The 26,253-nt window shown below is 51.8% G+C and overlaps 1 protein-coding gene across 1 annotated transcript in view; it reads right to left on the minus strand.

Annotated features, from left to right (window-relative positions):
• Cd82 (CD82 molecule) overlaps positions 1 to 25,390 on the minus strand; it is a 36,075-nt gene extending 10,685 nt beyond the window's left edge. The window contains exons 1-3 of the mRNA XM_090347858.1: positions 25,269 to 25,390; positions 9,125 to 9,201; positions 2,917 to 2,999 (exon numbers count right to left, since the gene is read on the minus strand). Of these exons, the coding sequence (XP_090203984.1) occupies positions 2,917 to 2,979 (63 nt within the window). The 5' untranslated portion in view covers positions 2,980 to 2,999; positions 9,125 to 9,201; positions 25,269 to 25,390. The remainder of the gene's footprint in view (positions 1 to 2,916; positions 3,000 to 9,124; positions 9,202 to 25,268) is intronic.
• Between the last annotated feature and the right edge of the window lie 863 nt (positions 25,391 to 26,253).

Below are 26,253 nucleotides of genomic sequence, written 5' to 3' on the forward strand. Positions count from 1 at the left end.
AACTCCCTCTGGGAAAAAGAATTCCAAGTAGAAACTCCAGACTATTTATCTGGGTTGCCAAGAGGAACCCAGACAGGGAAGTCTACAGCTGCCCTGTAGGCTGATGATGCTGCCTGACCATGGGATGTGGCTGGCTCAGCCATGGGCCGGTGGTACGGCAGGAAGGAGGCTGGTCTGCTAGGCAGGGCACCATGGAACCCCTTTCTCTTGAATCCAGACTGGGCTATGGGGTACTTATTACAGTAATCTACCCCAACCCTGCCCAAGAGGCAGATGGGCCCGAGTAGGAGAGGGACACATTGGTCTGGTTCCTGTCCTCAGAATGCCAAAGTACTAGTGGCTCTAGATGATTTTGTGCCTAAGAGAAGCATCTGAGCTAGGTGCTGGTGGCACATGCCTATACTCCTCGCTATTTAAGAGGCTTAGATCCAAAGGCTCCCAGTTTAAAGCCAGTCTAAGCAGAGAAGTCTGTGACACTCCAGCTCCCAAATAACCAGCACCAAGCTGGGATGAGAGTGTGACTCAGAGGGTAGAGTGCTAGCTGAGCAAGCAACCTGAGCAAGCCTGGAGACCTGAGTTCAAACCCCATACTGGCAAAGGAGGAAAATAAAAAGTGACCCAGCATCCAGGGTGATCACAGGGGTGTATGGAGTTAGGAGGGAAGGTGGACAACCCTGAGCATGTGCACATATGTATGTAAGCACGCAAAGCCACCATGGTAAGTTTCAAAATGCAAATCCATCCCAGGCCAAGGCCATTGTCCTGAGTGGCTGTGTTCCAAAGAGGCCTCTGACCTCCCCCCAGGCTGACCTTGCACAGGTCACCCCCTGGTGAGGGGGTGCTAGGACCTCTCTTCCCAGCCACAGGTCAGACTTCGTGACAGACCTCCCTGACAGATCTTTAGTCTGTCCCTTGCATCCTTCATCCCTTGCACCCCACCCCCACCATCTTTGCAATCTTACGATCCAGCCAAGTGTTTATGGGGCTGGAGCTAGAGTGGTAAGGACATGTTCCTGAAGAGCAGGACACAGGCTCCTCTGCCTGCCTGGGGTGTCTGAATGCACAGAGGTCTGAAATACAGTTGGCCTGGGAATACACAGGGACTGTTCACAAAGAGTTAACTGGTATAATACTTGCTGGTAACCCGTGGGAGCACGCTCCTGTATATCAAGCCTCCATAGAATACTCACGCTCTCAGCATGCAGTGTAAACACTGCAAATAGTGATTCCACCACAATGTTCTAGACATAGCAGGGAAAAAGGTGCACGTGTTCAGTTATGTATGGGAAATAGCTCCCACCTGCATGATGAAGGAGTGAGCAGGTGGTCCCATCCACCTGCTTTCTCTCCCCTATTCCTGGCAGGTCACTGGGGCCTGGCACACAGGCAGTCCACACTTGACTCCCTCAGCCTTCTGAGGATCTGGGTGGGGAGACGAAGCCCCTATGGCTAAGTCCAGTCTCTAGAGCCCAGGTCAGAGAGAAGCATTTCTAGCCTCTGGTTCCATGGAGTAACCTGGAGGCGGGACAGCATTTTTGCTTTCTACTAGGTCACAGCCCAGACCCTGCCTTGTCTCCAAGGCCCATCTCCCTCCCAGAACAGCTGGACCTTGGCCCAGTGCTTTCAGCCAGGCCTGCTTAGCTGTCCCTTCTCAGAGATCTGGCCAGCCAGAGGCACTGCCAGGCAAGCTAGAGAATTTCATGTCCCTGGAAGTCCAACACTGACATTCAGAGCTGTTTTCCTCTGCTCTCAGAAATAGGAATATAAATATAAAATCTGTGTAGTATAAAAGGTAGAGCTGGATGATATAAGCATTCTATTTTATAACCAGATTTCTCCTCCCATTCCTCTCCCCTGCACTCAGATTGGGCTCTCAATTGAACTGGAGCTCCACTTTCAGATTTTTTGTGGTTAACTGGAGATAAACATCTCATTGACTTTCCTACCCGGGATAACTTTGAATTGCAATCGTCAGATCTCAGCCTCTTCAATGCTTAGGATTACTGATGTGAGCTACAAGTGCTTCATGACCTGATTTAAAAAATTTTTTTTTTGCCAGTCCTGGGCTTAGACTCAGGGGTTGAGCACGGTCCTTGGGTTTTCCTCAAGGCTAGAGCTCTACCACTTGGGCTACAGTACCATTTCTGGCTCTTTTCTATGTATGTGGTACGAGGAATCGAACCTGGGTCTTCATGCATGCTAGGCAAGCATTCTTACCAGGAGGCCAAACTCCTGGTCCCTAGGACCTGATTTTTAAAGGTTAGGCCAAACATACAACATGGAGCAACCCAAGCCCCAGTGGTACTCTGAGTCCACAAAACCTGGAGAAGACCTCTCCAGGCCAGTCACACGCAGAACTTATACATGCACACATGTGCATGCTCACACACATTCAACTCATGTGCATGTACATGCATGTGCTCACACCTGTACACACACACGCACACACATACACACATGCGTACACTATCATCCTGGAAGCTCCAAGACAGAAGTCAGTTGTGACAGGTCAGAGGGAAATCCACAGCGCCAGTTGTGCCATGAAGCCCACCTCTGGGAACTCATGATCAGGTGACCTAGTGGGTATAAGTGGGGTTCTGGGGAAGGGGGAGTAGGTCCCCACTGGGCCTGGCCTCCCCCTGTTCCATCTCTGTGAGTTCAGGGCTGGGATGTTGAGAACCAGAATGATAACAGGTCAGTTCTTCGTATGGGCGGGGGCCATAAGGGGCAGCCCAGGCAGAGGGCTACAGGAACAGGAAGGCTGGGAGAGGGACCCAGCTGGGTCAGTCTGTCCTGGGTCCCCAGCAGCCACGCCCTGCCACCATGTCCCCATAGCCCCATTTGGGAAGGTCTCAGGTATGGATGCCCTGGGGAGCAGACTGTTGGAGGTAGGCAGACAGCTCTGGCCATACTTACAAAAAAGAGCAAGTTGAAGAGGAAGAGGAAGTATTTGGTGACTTTGATACAGGCAGTCCCCATTCTGCAGGTTCTGGTGCTCCCTAGAAAGAGGAGAGAAGGCAGAGGGGTGAGGCAGGGGCAGGCAGAGACGGGGCAGGAGAGGTAGCCATTGCTGTGATACCCCAGCCCCAAGTCACTTGTGAGCTAGAAAGTGAATGCTACCATCACTGCTGTATGGGATACTGAGGTCCAGAGAGGTTGGATGACTGCCCAAGGCCACACAGCTGGGAAATGAGGTGCTCTGAGCTGTTTACAGGGTTGTGCCTGGAGGGAAGTGCGACGTGTGGAGACCCTTGCCTGCAAAACCCCAGGAGGCACTGGCTCAAGCCACAAGGCCAGGAAAGTTAGTGAGAGACTGATGGAAGCCCAGAGCGGAGAAGGTGGCTTGTTCCCAGCTCTGTACACAGCTCCTCGGACCAGGGCTGAGGCTCTAGGAGCAAAGAGACTTGAGTCCACCCGTTATAAAACGAGTAAATATGCATTCTAGAAAACACAAATCAAACAAAACCATTTTCTCCCAAAGATAAAAGTTACCAACGTGTTACATTTTAAGTCACTAACTTCCTATGTGAATGTTTGTATAATAAACGGTTTTAAACTAAATTGAGCTCACACTGTAGTGAAGGCTTTGTTTTGTTTTATTTTAGTGCCAGTATTGGGGTTTGAGCCAAGGAGCAAAGTCATTATCTCTTAGCTTTTTCCCTCAAAGCTGATGTTCTACCCCTAAAACTACAGCCCCACTTCTGGCTTTTTGCTGTTTCCTCAGAGATAAGAGTCTCACGACCTTTTCTGCCTTGATTCTCAGCTCTCAGCCTGCCCAGTTGTGAGGATTATGGCAGTGAGCCTGGGTGCTAGGCTATAGCAAGATTCTGTTAGCCTTCTATTTCCATTCTTCAATATGCTATTTACAGGGCTGGTGAACCCCTAAATCCTGCCTGCTTTGTTCCACATCATTTGACATGGGGTCGATCCAGTTTGTCACCAGTTCTTAAGAGCATTTTGAGGGTCACAAACTCACCTAGAAAATTTATATATATGTGGAAATTTATAAATAATTTCTGGGGGTTCATAAACCCCACCAAACCCATCTCTGAACCTTAATGAATCAGGTTAGAATTCCAAGTATAGACCAACCAACCAAGCACCTGACTGGTTTCTAAGATGGGCCACAGCTGCCCCCAAGTTTTCAGTCACCCTGAATGACACAAGCTGTGCTTCTGAGATGGCACAGCTGTGTCTGGCCCTGGGCTTGTTGGGTGGGTGGCAGGGTACACTCACTGTCCTCATGTCCTCCGGAGCCCAGACAGTCTCAGGGTGCACAGTGAGCCAGCTCCATGCAGCTGGGTTGGGACAGCTGGCCTGGGACAGCTGCATGGGCAGAGCTGGGCTGGGGTGGGGGGTGGGAGAGACAGGCACTGGGCCCAGTTTTTTTCCCTTTGCCCTGTGGAAGATGGGCAGGCAGTGCAAAGGGGAAGGAGAGGAGGCCTTAGATGGTCACACCCGTTCTTCCTCTGGATTTCCCTGCCTGCCCAGAAACTGGCACCGTTTTGACATGCGCTCACCTTCACTCACCTCCACCCTCCTGTGACTGGGGTGGGCCTGGGTTGTGAGGCAGAGAGCCCTGAGGTGCAAAGGGGAAGTTCGGGGGACAGCGTGAAGCTTCCCTAAGAAAAGAAAGGTTGCCCGGGCAGTGGTGAACTCCATCCAGGTGGCACGGAAGTCAGGTCGGAATGAATGAACGCATGTCTGTGGAGGGTCCCAGATGACATGCATTTGCAGCCCACCAGAACTGAGGCTGGGGACTGAGAACTGCAGATGGCAAAGGCTAGGAGCCAGGGATACCCCCTACACCTCAAAGGAGAAGATGAGGATCCCCAGGCCACAAAGCCAGAGAGCCAAGATGCCCTCCTCCAGCCTGGCTGGGGTAGAAGGGCTTCCAGGACAGCACAAGGATAGTTCCCAACAACAGTGGTCACCCCCTCCCCCTTCACCCCAGCACAGTGTCTGACAATGCCAGAGCCTCTTCATAAACTCCTCATAAACTCCAGAACTCCAGTCACCAAGGCAGGAGAACTGAAGATCCAGGCCAAGTGAGCTTTGGTCTCCTTCCAGGAATCAGCTTTATTGGGCCTGGCTGGGTCTCCCAGAGCCCAGTGGCCAAGAGTGAGTCTTGCTTCACCCAGAGAACTCCAAAACTGTCTCTTTAGCTGGAGCCACCGCCTGCCTCACTACTCTGGAAAAGGGAGGGGTCAGCCTTGTCTGAACCCCATAGCAGGCCTATCATCCAGTTCCAGAATCCTCCCTGTTGGTGCTCACGTCCTCTGGACGGTCGAGTGCTCCAGGGTAGGGAAAGTAAGAAGGTCTAAGCAATAACAAGATTAGGAAAGATTAGATTAGGTATGCGCCCCTGCCAAGGACCATGGAGTGGCTTTTTTCAGACCTCAGCCCCTTTCCTCCAGCCATTAGCCCACAAGATAGGCTATTCCACCCTGGGGGACCTGAGGCTCAGTCAGGCTGTAACTTGCCCACATTACACAGCTTGTAAATGATCCTGAGCCCAGAGCCCACACTTGACCTACTATAAAGTGCTCCCTTCTGGGAGGAGCCTAGATCATAAAGACATTGGCAGTGATGGCCAGATTCCTTCCTCTAGTTGGCAGAAGGAAGCTGCAGACTCAGCTGCCAGCAAGCAAATACAGACAGGAAGCTGTGGGCTGTGGGCAAGTGGTTAAGAGCGGAGACCACCACGATGACAAATCTGACTGAGAACTGACCCTGAGCCCCATGGAACCTTCAGGTAATCACACAAAATGGGTTCATGTTGAACCCTGTGCAAAGCACTATGGATACTTGGCTCTCTCCCTCTCCCCACCCCTTCTCCCACACTCGGGACTGCCTGCCTCTTTTCTCAAATACACTTGGCTTGGTTTGGCTTCAGAGCAAACCTGAATCTGATTTCTATGCTTCATGAGACAGAGAACCCCTCCCCTGGCTGGTGACACAGGTAGAGGGTGACTACTCAGAGGAACTCTGGTTTGGAAGGCAAGGAGGAAGCTAGGAAAGCCCAAGACTGAGGCCCCATCTTCAGTGACTTCTGTCTACATGGAAGGCAGGTCATTTGTCTTACCTGCCCACCCACCCACCCAATAGTCCACACTCTAGGCACCTGAGCGAGTCTCCAGCACTGGGCACTCTATATATCCCAGAGTACACAGAGGCACAGTTGAAGGCAAGGACAGTGCTCAGACCCCCTAGCTCCATCTACTCAATCCCAGGCAAGAGGGAGAGGGTTCATCCAGTGAAATTAAGAGCCAGGTAGCTCTTGACTGGCAGGCAGTTCAGCCTATCAGGGTAGGGTTAGGGTGAGAACTAGGGGTCTGTGGGCAGTTCTGAAGTCACTGGTCAAGGGCCAGGACACTAAGTCAGAGAGACAAGGGAACACTTTAACAGAGCAGGGGATGAGGAACAGCTCCATCAAGGGGAGGGGTCAGCTCATCCCAGGCTGGAGCTATTCCAGTGACAAAGATAAGGCACCAACTTCATAGCACCCACACCAACTACTGCACCTGCAGGACAGCCTAAAGTTGCATTCTGGGAACTTCACATGCTTGAGGAGCGAAGAGGAGTTCCTGTCCTAGATATGGAAATAAGAGAGCAAGGACCACAGTCTGAAGACCCTGTACAGCTCCCACTCACTTCCTGTCCAATTTGTGAGCTAAGAACAGATTCCACACTTCTACCTCCAGCTCTTTGGTAGTTAATTGGAGATAAGAGTGTCATAGACTTTTCCGTCCAGGCTGGCTTCCAACCATAATCCTCAGATCTCAGCTTCCCTAATAGCTAGGGTTACAGGTATGACCAACAGTACCAGGCTCATATTTTTAAGATTTTTAAATTGTTCCAAAAAGCCAAAAAGGAGATTTTCTAGCATATGAAAATGACATCAAAGTCCAATTTCTGTGTCCACACATGCAGCTGTTGGACACACAGCCACAGCCAACTGGCCTAATGAACAAGTCTCTTCACAGCTGGTCTGGTGAGGGGATCAAATGGTGAAGCACACAAGAGGGGCAGGACAGTCCTGGGGAGAGTGCCTGGTGGCAGAAACTAACTGCCACCCAGTGAAGAAAGCCACTGGAGCCCTGGACAATGGTCTAGATCCCAAGTATGCCAACATGTGGCCGTGGAAGACCTCATCTCACCACACCACCTGCTTGTCTGAGGTCAGCGCCAGGCACCCACTGGGCTCCATGGCCGGAGCTGGGCTTCACATGTATGCCAGAGTCACATGGCCCAGGTGGGGAAGTAAGCGGCAGGAGTGAACTGTCCTCCCCCTGTTGTCACTCTTGCATTCTTGACTCTTCAGGGCTAGTCACCCCTGTCAGGCAGGATGTGAGGAAGAAAGGAAGGAAGGAAGGAAGGAAGGAAGGAAGGAAGGAAGGAAGGAAGAAGAGAAAGATGGAAAGAAAGAAGAGAAAGATGGAAAGAAAGAAAGAAAATGGCTGGCACCCCTGGTTCATGTCTATAATCCTATCTACTCAGGAAGCTGAGATCTGAAGATATTGGTTCAAAACCAGCTGAGGCAGGCAGGAAAGTCTGTGAGACTCCCATTTACTGCCAAAAAGCCAGAAGTGGAGCTGTGGATCAAATGATAGAGCACTAGACTTGAGCACAAAAAGCCCAAGGACAGTGCCCAGACCCTGAATTCAAGCCCCAGAAACAGGACTCCTATCCCAAAACAGTAACAGCAACAACAACAGCAGCACACGCCCATACACACACACACACACACACACACACACACACACACACACACACACACACACACACTGGCAGCATGAAGGAGGTGCAGGTAGAGTTTATGGAAGGTTCACAAACCATCGTGTTCACTATATTCTGTGTCAGGTAAATGGACCATTTCTATGTAATGACAATTTAAATCAACTAAATGTATCATTTTCCATATGTCAAATCAGTTTGTATAATGGAAATGAGGTACTAATATCTAATGAACTTCTACTCACTCTTGATATGTCAGATTTTTATCTGTTCCAGGAAGCTCTCAGCAGTCAGCCTTGTCACCAATACCACACCTCTGCCTCTACCCCACCCCAAGGTGGCACTGGATACCAAAGCACCAGACTGCTCTCTAACTGTGTCACCGTGGACAGTGACTCAACCTATCTGAGCCTCATCTCTGAGGTTCTTATCTCTAATCAACCACTAAAAATGAAAAGGTGTGTCTCAAGTGGCACAGTGCCAGCCTTGTGTGAAAAAGATAGGGGAAAGCACTCTGGCCCTGAATTCAAGTCCAGTATAGGCACACATATGTGTACACACACACATACACATTATACTCGTATACTGAAATGTTGAATTGAAACCCCTCTGAAGACCTACTTATAATAATAGTAATAGAGGGTGCTGGCAGCTCACATCTGTAATCCTAGCTACTCAAGAGGCTTAGCCAGGGGGGTAGGTAATGGGAGTGGTGGGGGTGGGGGCAGAAAAAGTCCATGAGACTCTTATCTTCAAGGAACTACTCAGAAAAATCCAGAAGTATTGCTGTGGCTCAAGTGATACAGCACTAGTCTTGAGTAAAAGAAGTTCAGGGACAGGTCCTGAATTCAAGATCCAGGACTGGCAAAAATTAATTAATCAAAAAAAAATTAAAGTGGTAATGAATAAAATGCTAGATGTGGAGGACAGATGTCCAGATGAATACTGAGAGTGGATGGATGGAAAAATGGAGGAAGAGAAAGAGGGAAGGAGCCAGGGAGGAAGGGAAGAAAGAAGGGAGGAAGAAAAGAGGAAGGAAGAAAAGAAGGAAGGAAGGAAGATAGAAGGAAGGGAAGGAGGAAGGGAGGATGGCAGAATGATGTCTTCTTCCCTGGGCACATGAGGCGAGGCTGGTGTGGGCCATTGTCTGCCTGTCTATATCATCCTTCTCCTGCGGGCGTGCAGGATTAGGCAGCTTGCTGTGTCTCTTGCCTGGACAGGGAAGCTGGGGAAGCTCCCTAGCCTGACCCAAGCACACACAGGTTTCTGAATAGCCTCGGGGGGGATCAAGCATAAGAGGACCACAGGGTCTTCAGTCTAGACTTGGGACTGGAGATCCATGCACTCATTCAGATGACTACCCTCCCCAGACCTGCTCCCTTCTCACCTATATGATGCAGGGCTTGGACCAGAGCAGCGTTTTCCCCAGCAGCTTCTTAGGGATGAGTTTGGAAGCAGCAGGCTCTGTGGAGAACAAACGGCTCGGTTGTTACCTGGTCTGGGAGCAGTGAGACTCCTCCCCGAGAGTTACTCGCAGACCATCCCCACCCCAGACGCCAGCGGTGTTGCCAGCAGTACACAGGGAGCCTGAGTCATCCCCAAACACGTGCGAAACACCGCACAGCTCCAACACTGTGTGAAATGCCTCCTAGATGCACGGAATCAAAGCTTGTGGCTGAGCTCTAAGTGCTGCAGCATTCAGCGAGGAGAGGAAATGGCTCCTCTCCCCATCAAGGGGTTTGTGCACAGAACAAACCCCTGGGAGCCAAGCTTTCTCTTCCAACCCTCTGCGCCTCCTACCTGGACCAGCATGGAGTCTGGCTGGCCACAGGTCAAACCCCTGCCCTCATCAATCCCTTAGCCACATGACAGGAAGGACTTCAGGGTACAGTCTGCAGCTTGTCCTCCTCGGCCTGCAACCCTCCAATGAGAATATAGCTGAGGATATGGTAGCTACAAAATCTAAGCTCATAGATAGCTTGCAGGGCTCTGTATGGCTTGACTTGCCTCACTACTGTCCTTACTTGGGTCCCCCAGGCCTCTTAGACAACTCATGGATCCCGTTTCTATTGTCTCAGTATACCTGGCCTTGCTCAGCCTGGGGCCTTTGATTTTCTCTTTCTCTCCCAGAATATCTCTCCCCAGGGGAAGATCCAACCTCAGTGTTCAAATCCCTCCCAATTAGGATTCTCTCTTAAAAAATATAATCCAAGCTGGAAGTGTAGGCTGATTTTCTACTTAGGGAGTTGCAGGCCCTGGAGGCCAAAGTCTGTCTCCCCCATTGCAATACCCAGGACAGTGCTCCAGTCTCAGTGCACAGCCGGACTGAGCTGGAGCTCTCAGGAACTGGCACATGGCCTTTGTGACCAGCCATTCTGATGCATTTCTCTGAGCTGCAGCTGGGCCCCGGGGGGGGGGGGAGGGTTGCTCTAAGCTCTCCGGGGGACACGAAGTGTTGTGACATACTTGACATACTGATTCAGCTCCAGCACCCCTTCATGTCACTAGCCTGTATACCTTTGAGGTCACTGCAGGTTGAGGGGCCAGAGACAGCAAGTGACGGTATGCAGTCAGGCCTGAGCATGAAAGAGAAGGGCTAGGGGACATCCAGCCAGAGCTCTGCCCTCTATGGGATGTTATCCCCACTCCCTGGGGCCTCTCCATCAACAGGTAGAGGAATGCTGCACTAGGTCACATTGTCAGCCTTTGCTTCCCGCCCTTCACTCTGCTGTGTGCCTGCTGACATGCCACAGGACCTTAGGAGACAGGGACTCTGCCCACCCCCACTGGTGTGACAGTAAGCTGCCAGTCCATCCTCCCAGTTGTTCCTCTATGAAGAGGCCACACTGACCACATTTTACCAGCCTGTGTGACCTCACCTCAGAGCCTCAGTATTCCCTGCCTGTAACATGAACTCCATAGTGGGTACTGACCAGGCCTAATGGAACGAAAGTGCCTGGCCTTTAGCACGTATCAAATAAAAGAGACTGGTTGGGGTGATGGGGATATCCTATTGATAGTCAGATGCCCTTGGCAGGTTGGTTGAATCCTCTGAGTACCCAGTCTGGAGCCCTAGGAGACCCTTCTGCTCCTGGGAAGGGCTGAACCACCCAGAGAAGAAGGCCTCTGCCCTCTGGAGGAACCTAGGGACCACACTGAGGTCAAAGGTCCCCCAGCTCCCTCCAGCAATCCTTCTGCCTGGAGGAAACCAGAAGAGCTGGCCCAATGGCCTTGCTCTGGAAGCTACCGCCCTGGGCACACCCCCTGTGGGTGGCTGGGTGGCTGGCACAGGTCTCCAGCCCTCTGGACTTTGTCCTGATAGCTCACAGAAAGAGGCCACTGTGGTGTGTTTGTTTTCAGGTTTGACAGGTGATGTTTCCTGAAAGTCCTGCTGACTGGACTGGCTGTTTAACCAACCGCCATCTCATTTTCCAATCTCTGGTTGGATGTTTTGTTGTGGTTTTGGACAGAATGGGTTTGTCAGATGCCCGTGTAACAGGGCAGGCCAGGCCAGATGCCAATGGACACTTTCCCTAGCTAGCTGAGACAGAGGTGGGCACGGGGCCAGGCTGAAATACCAGGCCCGACCAGTCTAATGCTCAGAGGCAACCTCAAAGATGACAGCATGCGCCAGGCACTGGGGCTCGCATCTACAATCCTGGCCATTCAGGAGGATCTGAGGACTGCAGTTTGAAACCACCCTGGGCAGGGAAGACTAGGAGGCTCTTATCTCCAATTAATTACCAAAAGACCCTTTAGAAGGAGAGCAGCAGCTTAAGTGGTAGAGCAGCAGCTTTGAGCAAAAGAATTAAGGGATAGCACCCAGGTCCTGAGTTCAAGCACCAAAATGAAGAAAAAGGAGGAGGAGGGGAGGAGAGAAGAGGAGGGAAAAAGAGAGGGGGGGGGAGGATAGTCTCCTCAGGGTGGAAGGCTCAAAGAATCATAGGCCTTGAGGATCAACCCTGTCAGAGCCCAGAGTGCTATCCTGAGTGACAGCCCCTCAGCCCTATCAGGGGCTGCCTCCAAGCTGGACACAGGAAATGGATGGAGAGATCACACCCACTCCCTCAGAAGCACCCAGGCTAGAGCTTACATGAAAACGAGCAATTGCACACCTGGAGTTCGGCAGTGCCACCTCCTGGGCTCTCCCTCTGCGGAACAAGCTAAGCTCTGGGTTCCGGCTCAATGGCAAAGCTGCCCTCTCCTCTGCACAACTGTCCCAGCCAGTCACTGTGTTAAGCACTTCAGCTCCCTTCCTGGAAGATATGCCCTACTTTTAATCCCATTTTATAGCTGAAGCAACTGAGACCAGAGAGGCAAAGAAACTTGCCCAAGGTTATAATGCTGATAGGCCACAGTGGAACCCCAATAGTCTGCCCCACAATCTATCTGTCTTAACGGCCTTGCCCAGAGCCTGCAGTTTACATAAGAAGGAACTGAAATAATCCTCCAAGCTTAGTGGATTTGTAGCATAGACTGGAAACCCTCCCGCCAGAATACACTCTGGATCTATGACAATAGGGTGGTGTGGTGGGGGGAATAGTGGGGAGTGCAGCTCCTAGGACCACCCCAGGGCCTGGCTGGTGGGGCAGATGGCTGGGCCACTGTTGGGGTTTCCAAGTCCCAGACTGGGTGTAGGCTCTGAGTGATAGGGAGAGGGAGGAGGCTCTAATCAGATATCCTCCACAGCAACTGGAATCCTTTCTGCCAGTGTCCCCTTCCCAGGCACTGAGCTCAGGAAGGAAGGGAGAGGCAGGTGCTATGCCACTTCCTCCATGCAGCTCTCCTAGACCACTCTCCCACACAGACAAGAGGGAGCACTGCTTAGCTACCCTAACTACCTTGGCATGAGGGAGTAGGACACACAGACAGATATGGGTTTGAAACCTAGTTCCGTATGCCCCTTCCCCACCACCAAATGGATTTGCTGAGCCTCTCTTCCCACATCTGGGGAGCAAGTTCTTGCCTTCCAGCCTCCCAGGTTGCAGGTCACTGAACTTTGCTAGGTATGAGAACTTAATGATGGCTCATGGATACCGAGCAGGAGACACATGGGGTAACGGGGACACAATGCCACCTGCACACACACACACACACAGGGCACTTCCAGGGATCCTCAGATGAGCTGAGTGTCTGGGCAGAGGGAGAGGACACAAGTCTGTGCCACCAAGAATGTGACAGGAGGTCTTTCTGGGGGTCAGTGCCAGGCAGCCAGGCCAGGCAGAAAGCACAGGGCAGGGCCCCCTTAGCGGCCTTAGAGCCTTTCCTCTGCCCTGGCTTGCAAATCACAGAGTCTGTGGACCCCTTGGCAGGGTGGGGATTAGGAATTGTAACCCTCTGGGGTCTGCATGCAAGGCGGGAGGTCAATTAGTCCAGGCAGTTTTCTCTATTACTATTTCAACCTCAGTTTATCCATCTGTGGAGTGGGGACAGTCGGTATGCCAGTGCCTAACCCTGACCCTTGACAACTAGCACTCCACCTCATCCCTGCCATCAGGCTATCGGTCCCTCTCCTGATGGGAGGCAAAGCAGCCCCAGGGACTGGTGGCAGGATGGAGGGTGACAGGGTCCTGGCAACAGGCCTTGGTGGCCCCACACACTGCTGTGGGAGGTATCCAAGGAGGGAGAGACGCTTGTACAATCAAGGGAAATGTGTTGATGACTATCAGTGTGAGAAGGTTCTGGAACTAATGGCACTGAGCCGAGGAGACCATGCAGACAGCCAGGCAGACAGGAGGAGAGGTGCCAGGGGCTCTGAGGAGTTTGTCCCCAGTGAATCCTGAGTACCAGGCCTGAGACATGCGTTGAAGCCCTGGACTCAGGGCCTCATGCCGGGGCAGTTCTGGCTCTGTCTCGCAGTAGGAGAAGAGCTAGGTAGGAAGAGGGACCTGGTATTTCTAGAAGAGGGGGGGGTGTATCTCTGAGCCTGTGATGGAGTGCCCCTGCTCATACATCTCGTGAGACCTCCTGCTGGCTGATTACATCTAAGCCCACAACAGCAAGTATGAAAACCCCCCATCCCGTTTGGGAGCACAAATCTGGAAACTGAGTCTCAGAGAGGTCCAGGCAGAGTCTCAGAGTGCCATGAGAACATGGATCCCAGCCTCTGGCCCAGAACACCCCTCCTATAGCAGATAAAGTTGGGCCCGAGGCCAATGCCCAACCAGACACAGCCTCAGAGGCCTAGGGGTGGGTGAGGCAAGATGTAAACCCTGCCCACTGCAGGGTAAGGGAGCAATGGGCATTTCCAGGGGGAGGGGCCGGCCCTCGCAGGGTGGTTTAGTTTTTTTTTTTTTTTCCTTCTGCAAACCTCATAAGTCATGGATGAATATAAGTGCTTTGCTCAAAGTCATGAGCCAGTGTGACAGTCACCCGTCCTCCAGGCCCACAGCCCCTGCGGGCTTTGGGCCCTCATCGCCTCACCCCTGTGGTCAGATCTAGCCCAGAGCTCCCTAGCTGCCTTGGCTAAAATGCCCTTACACAGCATCACACACAAAAGAGTTGTCCCTGAGGGAAGACAGGAGCAGAGGCCACCCGGGACAAAGGAAGACAGGTCACCGAGGGGAAGAGACAGAATGCAAGCATGGCTGTAGGGTGCAGGCATTAATGGTGTTCTCACCAACACCTGAGACTCTGGAAAATTCTACATGGTAGTTGGGGGATGTACACAGGCTCTACAAGAAGGCTGAGGTGGGAGGGGAGCTGGTCTGGCTTTTATACCTCACTCCCATTAGGGCTCTCAAACACCAGGCCTGGGCACCTTGGACTCTTTTTCTCTCTACATGGGGTTCTGGCTCAGAGTGAAGATCCCCGCTGCACTTGTCCTGGATCCTTGGGGCCCTCACATCCAGAACCCTGGAGCCTAATGGGGTCCCTGGAGGTGGATGGCAGAATCCTCCCTGTTCCTCTAGGAGGTGGACTTGAGGCTAAGCAGACTGGGATGTGACAGCTGATCTCACAGCTGAGCCCTGCTCTAATACTTTCTGACTGGGGATTCAGAACAGCTCTCTCACTGCCCGTTTTCTCCTGTGAGATGGGGCTACGTAATGACACCCTCCAACTGCGAAGCCTGAGGGGCTGAGAGTGATAAAGCCACCGCTGGCAACAGCTAGAAAGCACAAGAAGTGTTTAGGAGAGATCAGAATGTGGGTGTCCCCTGTGGGGACAGCCTTCCCCAGGTCACTTCAGGCTGCAGCACAGATTTGAACTTGGTTTCCAGAAGAATCCTAAGTCCAGAGAGAACCCTGCCCCTGGGGCCAGCCTGTCTGCATGCATGCAGGCACGACTGCAAGACTCTCCTATCCCAGCCCCTTCCAGATCAAGACTAGCCTGGGAACTAACTTGGGATTGAAAGCTCATATTCACCCCTGTTTAGCAAGGGTCATAGCTCCCAGAACATCAGTTTTCTCATCTATAAAATGGGGGAGAAGGCTAACGATCACCACTTGGGGAGTAATCCAGTATCATGGCTACCCATGTAGGGATCTGGCCAGGGCCTGTACATACTTGATGTTGCTCCTTCCTTCCCCTCCATTGGACCTGCCAGGTAGGGCCTAGGCTTAGCAGGAGAAAGTTTCCGGTTCTCAGAAAACCTGCCCAGAACAATGACTGGGAACAGAAAACTAGCCAGAGAATATGAGACTCTGAAGATCACGTTACTGAGCAGTCAGTGGGAAAATACTGTAAGACCCTGGGTCATAGGGGTGGTGTGGGGGATGGGAACCTGCCTCTCCTAGCCCTCACTGGGGTTTCCTGGGGTGGGCACAGTGGTTGGCATCTCTGTTTCCAACAGACCTATGGGGTAGATCCTGGGAGCTCAACAGGGTCACGGGTGAGGGCCCTTTGGGTGTCTTGAGCATTTCTGGACACAGCAGGTTGCCTGACAGAGCCTCAGTTTACTTTCTGTAAAATGGGCTGGTGCCACCATATTGTCATCCTGTGTATTGAGTCCCATGCATGCAAAGCCCTTACAGGGGACTGGGAGCCGGAAGGTGAGAGCAGGCTTCATGAGGTGAGTTGACATGACACAGGGCTGGCCAGCCAGCCTTGACCACCCCCACCCCACCCCACCCTGCAGCTCCTGAGATCTGGTGTTATTAGAAATGCACATTCTCAGGCTGAACCCCACACCCACAGAGTCCGAAACTAGGGGTGAAGCTGACATTGCCCTGTACGTCAGAACCCAGCTCCTGCTCCAGATAGGTTTCTTCCCACAACCTCACCTCCCCTGCCCCTTGGTTTCCAGAAGCTACTGGGAAGAAGGAGTCACTGTGGAAACAGGTCATTAAATAGTGAAGAGATCCCATGATTAGTTAATGATACCACAGGCTCCCAGAGAGGAGAGGGGAGAAGGGTCAGAAGCCAGACTAGAACTGCCAAGCAAAAAGTTCCTCCATCTCTTCCTCTTACACACTTACACACACACACACACACACACAGCCCTTACTCCTGTGGTTCTATTAGTACAAGGACAGATGCTTCCCTTCCTTGAAGTGGGCTAAATGTAGGGGTGTTTGCTGCCAGGTACCCAGGGAAAACCTTTTTAGAAGGCTTTTCCTTGGGAATCTGGTCCCCAGATCTTGAATTGGAAGACCACCTGGCTAGAAAGCCATCTGTAGGAATCCTGGTCAGGGCACTTAGGAGAACTCAGTACAAGAATAGGATAATGTGGATACCAGTAAAACTTCAAATGGCCTCAGGTGCCATAGCAGGGGAGATTTAACCAGGTCACTGAGAGCTGTAACAATGCAGCCAGCTGAGAAACAGGCCAGGAGGGACATTAAGCCACATGGCAAGCTCCTCCCTAGACACCCCACAGGATGTGGTGAGTATGGAACCATCCCAATCTGAGCTGCTGCTGCTTCTTGGGGGAGGGGGCAGTTTAAAGCTCCAAACACCAAACTGTTCACAGTGGTTTTTATCTCTGAGTGATTATTTCCTTCTGAGTGTCTGCTCTTTGAAAAAAAAAATTTCCACAAAAATCTTTCTTCAATAACTAAAAGGCTTTGGTTTCAGAGTTCATTTTGTTTAGTTTGTTTTGCCATTTGGTTCAGATGAATATAAAACTTTTTGTTGTTGTTGTTGTTTTTCAAGGCTAACACGCTACCACTTAAGCCACAGCTCCACTTACAACTTTTTGGTGGTTAATTGTTGGTCAGAGTCTCATGGACTTGCCTGCCTGTGCTGCCTTAGACTCATGATCCTCAGACTTCAGCCTTGTGAGTAGCTGGGATTATAAGCATGAGCCACCTGGGCCAGGCCTGAGTTGTGGTTGTTTTAATTGACAGAAACATCCTTTTTCTATCAGAGGCTAGGCCTGGGTTCCCCAGCTCTGTGCTGTGGTCCCAGCAATGTGTCTGCCATCTAAGCAGTCTACACAGTCCCAACAAGTGCAGTCAGGATGAGAGAGTACGATCTGTACCATATTTTTCTAAGAGTCAGAAGATCTGTCCAGATCTCTCCAAGCCTTGGGGCAAACACACAGGGACTATGGGCTGCTCAGGGGCTCAGATTGGACAGGTAGATGAGGTCCTGAGACTCTATAGACACAAGCTGGCCCCAGCTCTACCCTCACCTCACCCACGTCTAGGCTGGGCTGAGACAGGCTCATCTGGAAGGTGACCACAGCAGCTGACCACAAGATCTCCAGCAGCCCTGGCAAGCCCATTCATGCCCCATCAGGAACCTCAGTGCTCTTGGTTCCTTCTTCCAAAGCTGTGGCAAAGCAGCCACAGTTTTCCTGCTTACCAACCACTAGAGTTTACTGACAGAGTACCCTTTCCTGCCACTGGACATTTCACCAGCATCTTCTCATTGAACCCCTTGGAAACCATAGCTCTGGCTGCTGACAAATGTGCTTTGGAAGAGCAGATACTGTGAGTGGAATTTGCCAGACCCTAGGTCTGATGGACACAGATGCCCTTGCTGCAAGAACCCCAAGTGGAAAGAACATCCCTGCTTCTCTACTTGCAATTTACATGCAGTTTGAGAACCGTAGCACGGTGCTGTACTGGCTCCTGGCCAAAGAGGAACTTGCTGCTCACCTTGGGACTGAGAAAGGGGATCAGAGGGACTCAATAGCCCAGGCTCTGAAACACTTTCTCCCTGCCCTATTTCTCTGTGGTCAGGGGTCAGGGGTTAGGGAGGTAGATTGTCCAGGTAGAAGATGATGACCTTTGTCTTGGAAATCACCCTGTCACCCACCCAGAGAATGCCCAAGTCCTCTATAAATGACACCTCTGTACAGATCTCATTGCAATAGCATATAAGCAGTCTGCCTCCTAAGACAGTAAGTGGGAGGATTTCCAACTACAGTACTATAATTAGTGGCATTATCATCAGCCACAACAAGTTAACATTTATTGAGTGTTTGCAGCATATCGGGAGTCACCTGAAGGGCCTAGTAGATGTCTACATAGGAATACATAATCTCTCCCCATTAATTTCCCAGGGGAGGGACCTCTAACAGGTAAACATCTCTAGCCTTGCCGCCCCAGACCTTATCTGATTGGGTCCCTTGGGAAACACACTGAGCATGCTCAGTGGACCTCACCAGCTTGTCAGCCAGGAAGCTGGCTAGGCACCAGGAAAAGGCTTTTCCAGGCCATTAACTGTTCTAGCCACCTGGTCCTGTAGGAAAGAAGGCTCCTGTCTGGCTCTGTCTGTATCCAGACAGGTGTCAGTACCAGGGCAGGCCATTTGCAAGCTCTCTAAGCTCCACACTTAAAGCTACAACCTGTGGCAGGGCTGTTCAGCAAGGATGCCTCAGTTTGGAGGTGTTCTAACTCTCACATGTGTTAACCCACTGATGTGGCAGTAGAACCTCCTGAGTCCGTGGTGGGCACACGGAGGCTTAGAGAGGTGATTAAGCTGTGGGTTTCAGATACTGTTGAAAAGCTTTCTACACCCAGCACTCAGGGTGGGTCCACCCCTGCAAGGCTGGATTAAACTTCTACCCTATCGGAACCACTCCCTACAGTCTCCTGAAGCTTGGCAAGTTCATGGGCCCAGCAAACCAACACCACACCCTCCTTTGAAAATGCAGGATTTATTAGCACCAGAGAGCACCAAAGGACCCCAAGTCTACATAAAACATTGTTTTGGCTGGAGATGAGAGTTTTTAGAGTTTTATTGTATGAGTGTGTTCATTTTTTTCTTGGGCATAAAAATTTGGACTTACTGGTGAAGAGTCTATAAATAAGGGAAAGTAAATAGATAATGAATGCCTTTTATCTAATATGCATAACTGTAGATTGCTGTATGTATACTTACCCATTTTTATCTACATTAACACCTTGTTGAGTGTATGTGGGGAGCGCTGCCATTCAGGGCCTATACAGCCTCCTTTGTGGTAGCTTGGACCTAAAAACTCCATCTTCTTCCCAGGCTGCATCAGGGCAGGAGAAAGACCAGCACCTAGAAGCACTTAGCCTGTGTAAAACCCAGAGACAGCCCACATTGCAAAAGTCAAGGTAGGGGGTGGGGGGTGTTCACTGCAGGACAGCCATTACAAGAAGGGCTGCAACTCACCCCAAGGAAAGGATGAGCTGGGACCTGAATCCAGGTTCTTAGTCTGCAATCTCAAGCTCCATGGCTTACTTAAGCCCTGCTTTCCTCTAATAGCAATGGCCTCTAGCATTGGGACGCATAGAGCACTATGTGTCAGGCACTTGCCTGGGTGCGTCACAAACAGTAACTTGTATCCATGTCAAGAAGTCCTGTCAAGGAAGGACAGTTGTCTCTTGTGACCCACAGGGAATACAAAATCCCATGAATGTTCAGGTCCTTTATAGAAAATAGTATATAGTATAGTATAACTTCCATATATCCTGTGTATCTATCTTAAATCATCCCTAACTAGTTACACTACTATCTGATACAACGTAACTGCTCTGTTCACAGTTGTCACACTGCACTGTTTAGAAAAGAAAGACAAAGTGTATGTGTGTGTGCGTGCATGTGTGTGTATGCCTATACTGGGGTTTGAACTCAGGGCCAGGGCACTGTCCCTTAGGTTATGTTTTTGTTTATTTTCTTTTTGCTCAAGGCTGGTGCTCTACCACTTAAGTCACATCTCCACTTCAGGCTTTTTTGATGGTTAATTAGAGATAAGAGAGTCACAGGCTTTTCTGCATGGATTAGCTTTGAACCTCAATCCTTAGATTTCAGTCTTCTTAGTAGTGTGAGCCACCAGTGCCCAGTGAGAATGACAACTTCAATGCCTCATGTGCAGTACAGATATACTTATTTTCCAAATCTCTTTTGAGCTGGTTGAATCCGTAGGTATGAAACCAATCGATAACAAGGAACAATAATCCCACTGTTGCCTGCCCCGACTGCTGCTGACACAGCACAGAGGGGTTAAGGCCACAAGGGGCTGGGAAGCAGCCCCCTCAGAAATCACACTCAGTGTGATCCTAGAGACTGCAATCTTCTTTTAAAAAAATTATTTTGGGGGGAAACAGCCCTGGACTTGAGCACTGTCCTTGGGCTCTCTCAAAGCTAGAGCCCTACCACTTGAGCCACAGCACCACTTCCAGCTTGTTTTTTGTTTGTTTGTTTGTTGTTTGTTTGTTTTTTTCTATGTATGTGGTAGCGAGGAAGTGAACCCAGGTCTTTGTGCATGCTAGGCAAGCACTTTTACCACTAGACTAAACTTTTAGCCAAGGCTGCAATCTTGCCTAAGGTCTCTCTCATTCTCCTTGCCCAGCTAAACCCCCAAACAGGATGCTAAAACCCCTACTGCAGGAACAGAGAAGAAATCAGCCTGGAAGTTACTTTCCTTCCACCACTCTGGAGTAGAGCAGGACCTGAGTCCAGGCTCCAAATACGAGACTCCAGCCCCCTATCCCCTTATCTGTTTGGCCCTAAGAGCCTAAGCTCAGAGCTCTGAAAGACTCCTTTGCTAGGACATTCCTCCAACAGCAGGGAAATTCAAAGCAGCCCCTCAAGGTGGCACAGAAGCTGCACTACTGTGCAAGAAGTCAGGGGGAGCACCCCAAGCTGCCCTTGGCTGTTGTGCAACAATGGTCTGACAAGAGCTCCCTAAATGGCACCTCCCCATCTGAGGAGCCCAAGCCCCAGCATGTACAAGCCCTGCGCATAGGAAACTGCTGATGGAAAGGTGCCTTTTCTGGCTGAGTCAGGGTTTACAGAGGGATGTAGTGGCCCCTGGCTGGGCTCGAGGAAGGAAGTCTCACTGTTCCCCTCTCTGTAGGATAAAGGCCAGGCATCACAGGACAAGTGGAAGCCCTAACTATAAGGGTCCCAGCTAGACTGTGCCTGTCTCCTCGCAGGACCCAGGTGTCAGGAAGAGGCTAGCCAGGCTTGCAGAGAAGATTAGGCTCTGCCTCCTGGCACCCCATCTGCTCAGGTGTGCTAAGAATGGATTCTGCATTGTTATGAGTCCCTTGCTTAGGTTCCCTAAAGGATGATCCCATATTCATTCCACCACCATGACCTGAATGTCTGCCATGGGTCACGATGAAATGGACAGGACAACATCTGCCCAGGAGGTTTCAGGAAGTGCCCAAGACCACAGAACCACACAGGACTGAAGAGGAAAGCCCTCAGTACAGACAGGTGGGGAGGGGAAGAGAAACGAGGGGCAGGGGAGACAGCAGCGACATCGGATCTATTCCCTCTGTGGAGCTCACAGTGATGCTGGGGAGAAGCTAGCCACCCTCCAGGTAGAGTGGACAAGGAGATCACAGAAGTCACTTTGAGGCTGGCTGGTCCCCAGGGCCCTGGTACAGCCAGCCAGATGTAGAAGGACTTCATGTAGGCTTCTGTCAGAGCCTCATACCCGTCCATGGCATAGCAAGGAACTGCCCTAGCCTCTGAAAGTCATGCTGTAACATGTGTTGTGCCATCCCCCTAAGCTTCCTGCTTCTGGAGAGGACAAGAAGGGGAAGGAGATGGGACACGCACTCTTTGACCCATTCTTTGTTGAGACTGTAGTACGCACGCGCATGTATACATGCATACAGAGGCATGCATTTGAACACGTGTCCTATTTTCAAAGGCAACATCCCCGATTTCAGAAACCTTTTAGCTAAATAAAGATTGGACCACTGGCAGGGCAGGGCAGGGAGGCTCAGAGTGGAGAAGGAACTCAGCTAAAGACACATAGCATACAAACAGCCGAGCTAGGACTGCTGGCAAGATCAGAACCCAGGTCTCTTGGCTCCCTTCCGATGCTCCTCCATGTCAGCTGAGTTCAAGTGCGTCATCTGCTGACAGGAAACTCACTGGTGCAGGGGGAATCCCAGGGGTGAGTCAGAAACAAGCCGTCCCTGCCATCCCCCCCAGGATACCAGCTGGGCCCCAAGGGCAGTGTGCTGAGCTCCTTGGCTCAAGGCAGCATCTGGGGCAGGGGGGAGGAGGAAAGCCACACATCCCACTCCACATGTTCCCTGTTTACCTCTGGGCTTCCCCTGCAGGCTGTGCAGACCAGGTTGGGGTGTGGAGAGCCACAGGCAGGGCAGTTCCTGCTGAGATTAAAAGGGGCCTCCCACTACTACCCCAAGCCTCTTCCTGCTTTACTGAGGGGTCCAGACTTAGAAGCTTCAAAGAGCAATGCTCTTGATTAAATCAGAACCACCCCCGAGCTTCCCATGGACAGAGGAAGTGGGCATAACGGGCCAGGGCCAAGCCAGGGGAGCCAGCAGACCTCTAATCTCCAAATGTGAAGCAGTATTCTAGGCCTAGATCTGCTCAGCAATGGAAAAAGCTATCTCGCTTTCAGAGGACAGGACTGAGTTCCTAGACTGGAGGAGGATGGTGAGCCGATGGGAGCTTCCCCTTGTAAAGCCTAGGCCTCAAGAGAGGGGCGGCCCCTACCTAGCAGAAACTCCATAGAAATCCAAGGAACCCAAATTCACCTAGGTTGGAAACTCCTACTAATACTGGCTGCCTGTTGCCAGAAATGTCATATGGCTAATCAGGCTTCTGCCACTTTCCTGAGCCCCAGCTGGGCTGGGGCGGGGTAGGGTAGGGAGACTGGCTGAGGAATAGAAGGAAAAGTAGAGTATAGCTAGAAGTCTGGTCCTCTTCATCACTGCTGCTCCTCTTCCCTCTGTTGGTGCTCCCCCCGCTCCACCCAATGGCTCCTCCCTGATGTCCAGCTGCAGTCATCTCTAGAGCCACCAAGATCCTTCTTTTCCCATCACTGATCCTCCACCCCAGCATAGCTGGTGAACTGTCTTTCCCATAGTGCCACTCTGCTCAAAATGCGTCACCTGCTCCCACTTGAGTCCGTGAGCCTCCATCCCACCAGCCACTCACGCCTGGATGGCCTTCTAGGCAGTCCCAAACTTCAGCCACTAATCAACCTGGCCATTTCCTGAGCGATCCTTGGGCAGGCAGGGAGCTCCTACGCATTTTCCTTTGCTGGAGACCCCATCTTGCCCTGGCTATCATCACTTTCTAATTCATAAGGCTTTCCGAAACTTCACGAATCTTATGAGTCCCTGCTATCCCTGACCCAAACAGCTGTGAGACCGAGCAGTGCTAGGAAGGCTCTTGGTTAGATGTTTATTAAGCATAGATAGCAGTTAACATTTCCTTCTGCCCACCACAGGCATTACCTAGCAAGTCCCCTCTTTCCCAGCATACCAGACCCTCATTCCTTCTTTGTTTTCCCCCTCTGGGCCTGGATGCTGTCCCTGAGCTCTTTTTTGCTCAAGGCTAACTCTTTACCAATAGAGCCATAGCACTACTTCTGGCTTTTTCTGTGATTAATTAGAGATAAGAGTCTCACAGACTTTCCTGCCCCAGCTGACTTGCAACTGCGATCCTCAGATCTCAGCCTCTTAAGTAGCTAGGATTACAGGCCTGAGCCACAGGTACTTGGCCCAAACCTTCATCTTATGCTGCAATAATGCTTGACCCAAAAATTCAACCAAGACTGGAAAACCCAAGCAGAAAGTCCTGCTCAAGTCTTACCCCTCACCCTGAAGCCTGGTTTCTCAAGCGTTTCCCAACTTTTGAATACTCGCCTTACTCCCCACCCACCCTCATACCACTCTCCTTCACATAGTACAGCCTTCCGTCAGACTCTTGTCTCATGGTACTTCCCAGCTGGTCCCACAACAAATGATTCATCTCTCCAGAAGGGGTAGAAATCTAAAATGCAAGTGTCCTTTGTGCCCAGCCCTACCCAGCAGATAATGGGGGCCCACAGGGCCCCCACCAAGCCACACATTCATTACAAGAGCTGGATTCCAGCCCTCAGATTAGTATAGACTTTTAAAATCTCCTCTCCAGCAGTGGTCTGGTAGGGATAATGGGGCAGATCAGGTTGAAGCCACCCCACCTAGAGCATCCCCACCCCACAAACTAACAATATCCAGGTCTGGCTCTCCTGGGGTGTGTATCTGGGGATCTACAGCCAGCCTTCAGCCCTCTATGCCTGCCCATCAGGGTCATGTAGTGAGGCCCCCAGACACTGGCCACCTTGCTAGGCATCATTCTATTCTCTGTTTAGGCTTGTTACTACTGCTAGGTTGATACCACCCTTCGCGGATGAGGAAACTGAGGCTTGACAGGGAAGTAGAATTCAAGTGAATTTGGTCCCAAAGCCCAACAAGCCCCTTGACTACAGACAGTGCTGGGATCCCAGTTAATGCAATCAAGCACATAGCACCCAAGGCCAGACAGAGACAGGATCTTTCTCTTCATGAAACAAACCCGGGATGTATCTCAAGGGCCTCAGGGTCTAAGACTGACTGAGCCCAAACTTGGATGGGGTTTTCCCTTCTCTTCCCCCATTCACCTCAATGAGAGGACTGTTCCTTCCTGGGCCTCTTCCAGCCCTTCTAAGTTTCCCATGTCAAGTCTCAGCCCCACTGAGCTCTTCTCCAGATTTCAGGGAGGAGGGGAAAAAAAATGGAAACTTTCTTATTGCTTTGAGCTCCCCTTCCTAGGGTTCAAGGCTTTCCATCCCAGGCATCTGGTGGGGGCTTTTTGATTGTCTGTTTTGGTGATTTTTTGGTAGGCTCTCATCATGTAGTCCAGGCTGGCCCTCAAATTAGCCACCCTTCTGCCTCAACCTCCCTAGTAATTGGTGCCCACATCTGGCTCCAGGGCGACTTAGGAATAATAATAATAATAATAATAATAATGATAAAAGCAGTTTCCCTTGGTGTCATTTTGCAAGAAGAGAAACCTGAGTGAAACAACGCCGTTGGCAATCTAAATACCTGTGGCCTAACTTCAGGGTTCTCACCTGCCAGACCTCATCTTCCGGGATTTGGATAAGAAAGCACAAACAGGATCCAGGGGTTACCTGGATTAACTTGTTCCTGATGGAACCCGAGAGCTCCAGAACCAGGGGCGGGGATGGCCCGGAGCCTGAGCGGAGCCGGGGCCGGGCCGGGGCGGGGGGGGGGGGGTTGTCAGGGCGGAAAGGCTCAGGCTCCCCACAACACACCAGCTGTCACTTGTAGCGAGAAATCGGCCCCAGCTGGCAGCAAAACACACTTTGCTTCGGGTTGTCCCGCCGGCCGGCCCTCCACCGGATCGCGTCTCACCTGCTGACTCTACTTCCTCCTCCGCACCGCAAGCAGGCAAGTAGGCAAGTCGGCGTCGCCCGCTGGCGTCCCGGTCCGACGGCGCTGCTCTGGGCTCTGCCACTCCGCCGCCGGCCCCCTGCCGGAACGCAACCGCCTCGCCCAGGCCACGCCCCTTCGGAAGGGAGGCCCCGCCCACGACACGCCCCCTTTGCTGTCCCGTCAGCCCCGCCCTTGACTCTGCTGGAGATAGCTGGGGACTCAGTTGGGGGTGGGCCACGCCCACTAGGAGGGGGCCTCCGAGCGCTGGGCAGCGAGCGGAAGAGACCACGCCCCCTCCCGGCAGATAAAACGAGGCCACGCCCCCTTTCCCAAGGAGAAGCGGCCCCGCCCCTTGGCCCGTCCTGCTATGGCCAGATACCAGTATCCCCAGCCCGCTCCAACTGCAGGTCACTCCTGGGCCCCGTTCTCGGTTGCACCCCCATAAGTCCAGACCCCCATCCTGCTCACTCACAGCCTAACTAAGAGGCTTGGTCCCTCATGGGGCCTCCCTCACCCTTCGCGGTCCCGCCTCTCCGGCGCTCCTTCTTCCCCTGGGCCCCCTAACTAGGGACTCTCCCCGGCCAGGCGCGCCCCTCCCCGCCGGTTCTCAGCAGCTCCCTAATCCTCGTTTCCCTGGCAACCCCAGCCCCGGGCCGCTGGCCTGGGCCCCCTACGCTGGCATTCCAGGGCGGATGTATCCGGGTGCCACCGGGGATGGGCTCTGGCGTGGGAGCTGTGCGCCGTCCAAGTGGAGGCTTCGACCAGGAGGGCCGCCAGAAAACGCAGGCGCTGTCAGAAAACGCAGCTGCCTGTGGCTGAACTCTTGGCCGTCCGGGGCCACGCTCTGGGCCAAACGCTGTGAAAGTACTGACCCTTGAATTCCCACCGCTCACCAGGTACTCATGCTGCGCCCATTTTACAGACGCGCAAGCTAAGGAGAAGTCGTGGGCTCATTCTCAACCTG

Source organism: Megascapheus bottae, chromosome 16 (assembly GCF_031878675.1).
Source record: "Megascapheus bottae isolate mThoBot1 chromosome 16, mThoBot2.hap1, whole genome shotgun sequence".
Taxonomy (NCBI): Eukaryota; Metazoa; Chordata; class Mammalia; order Rodentia; family Geomyidae; genus Megascapheus; species Megascapheus bottae.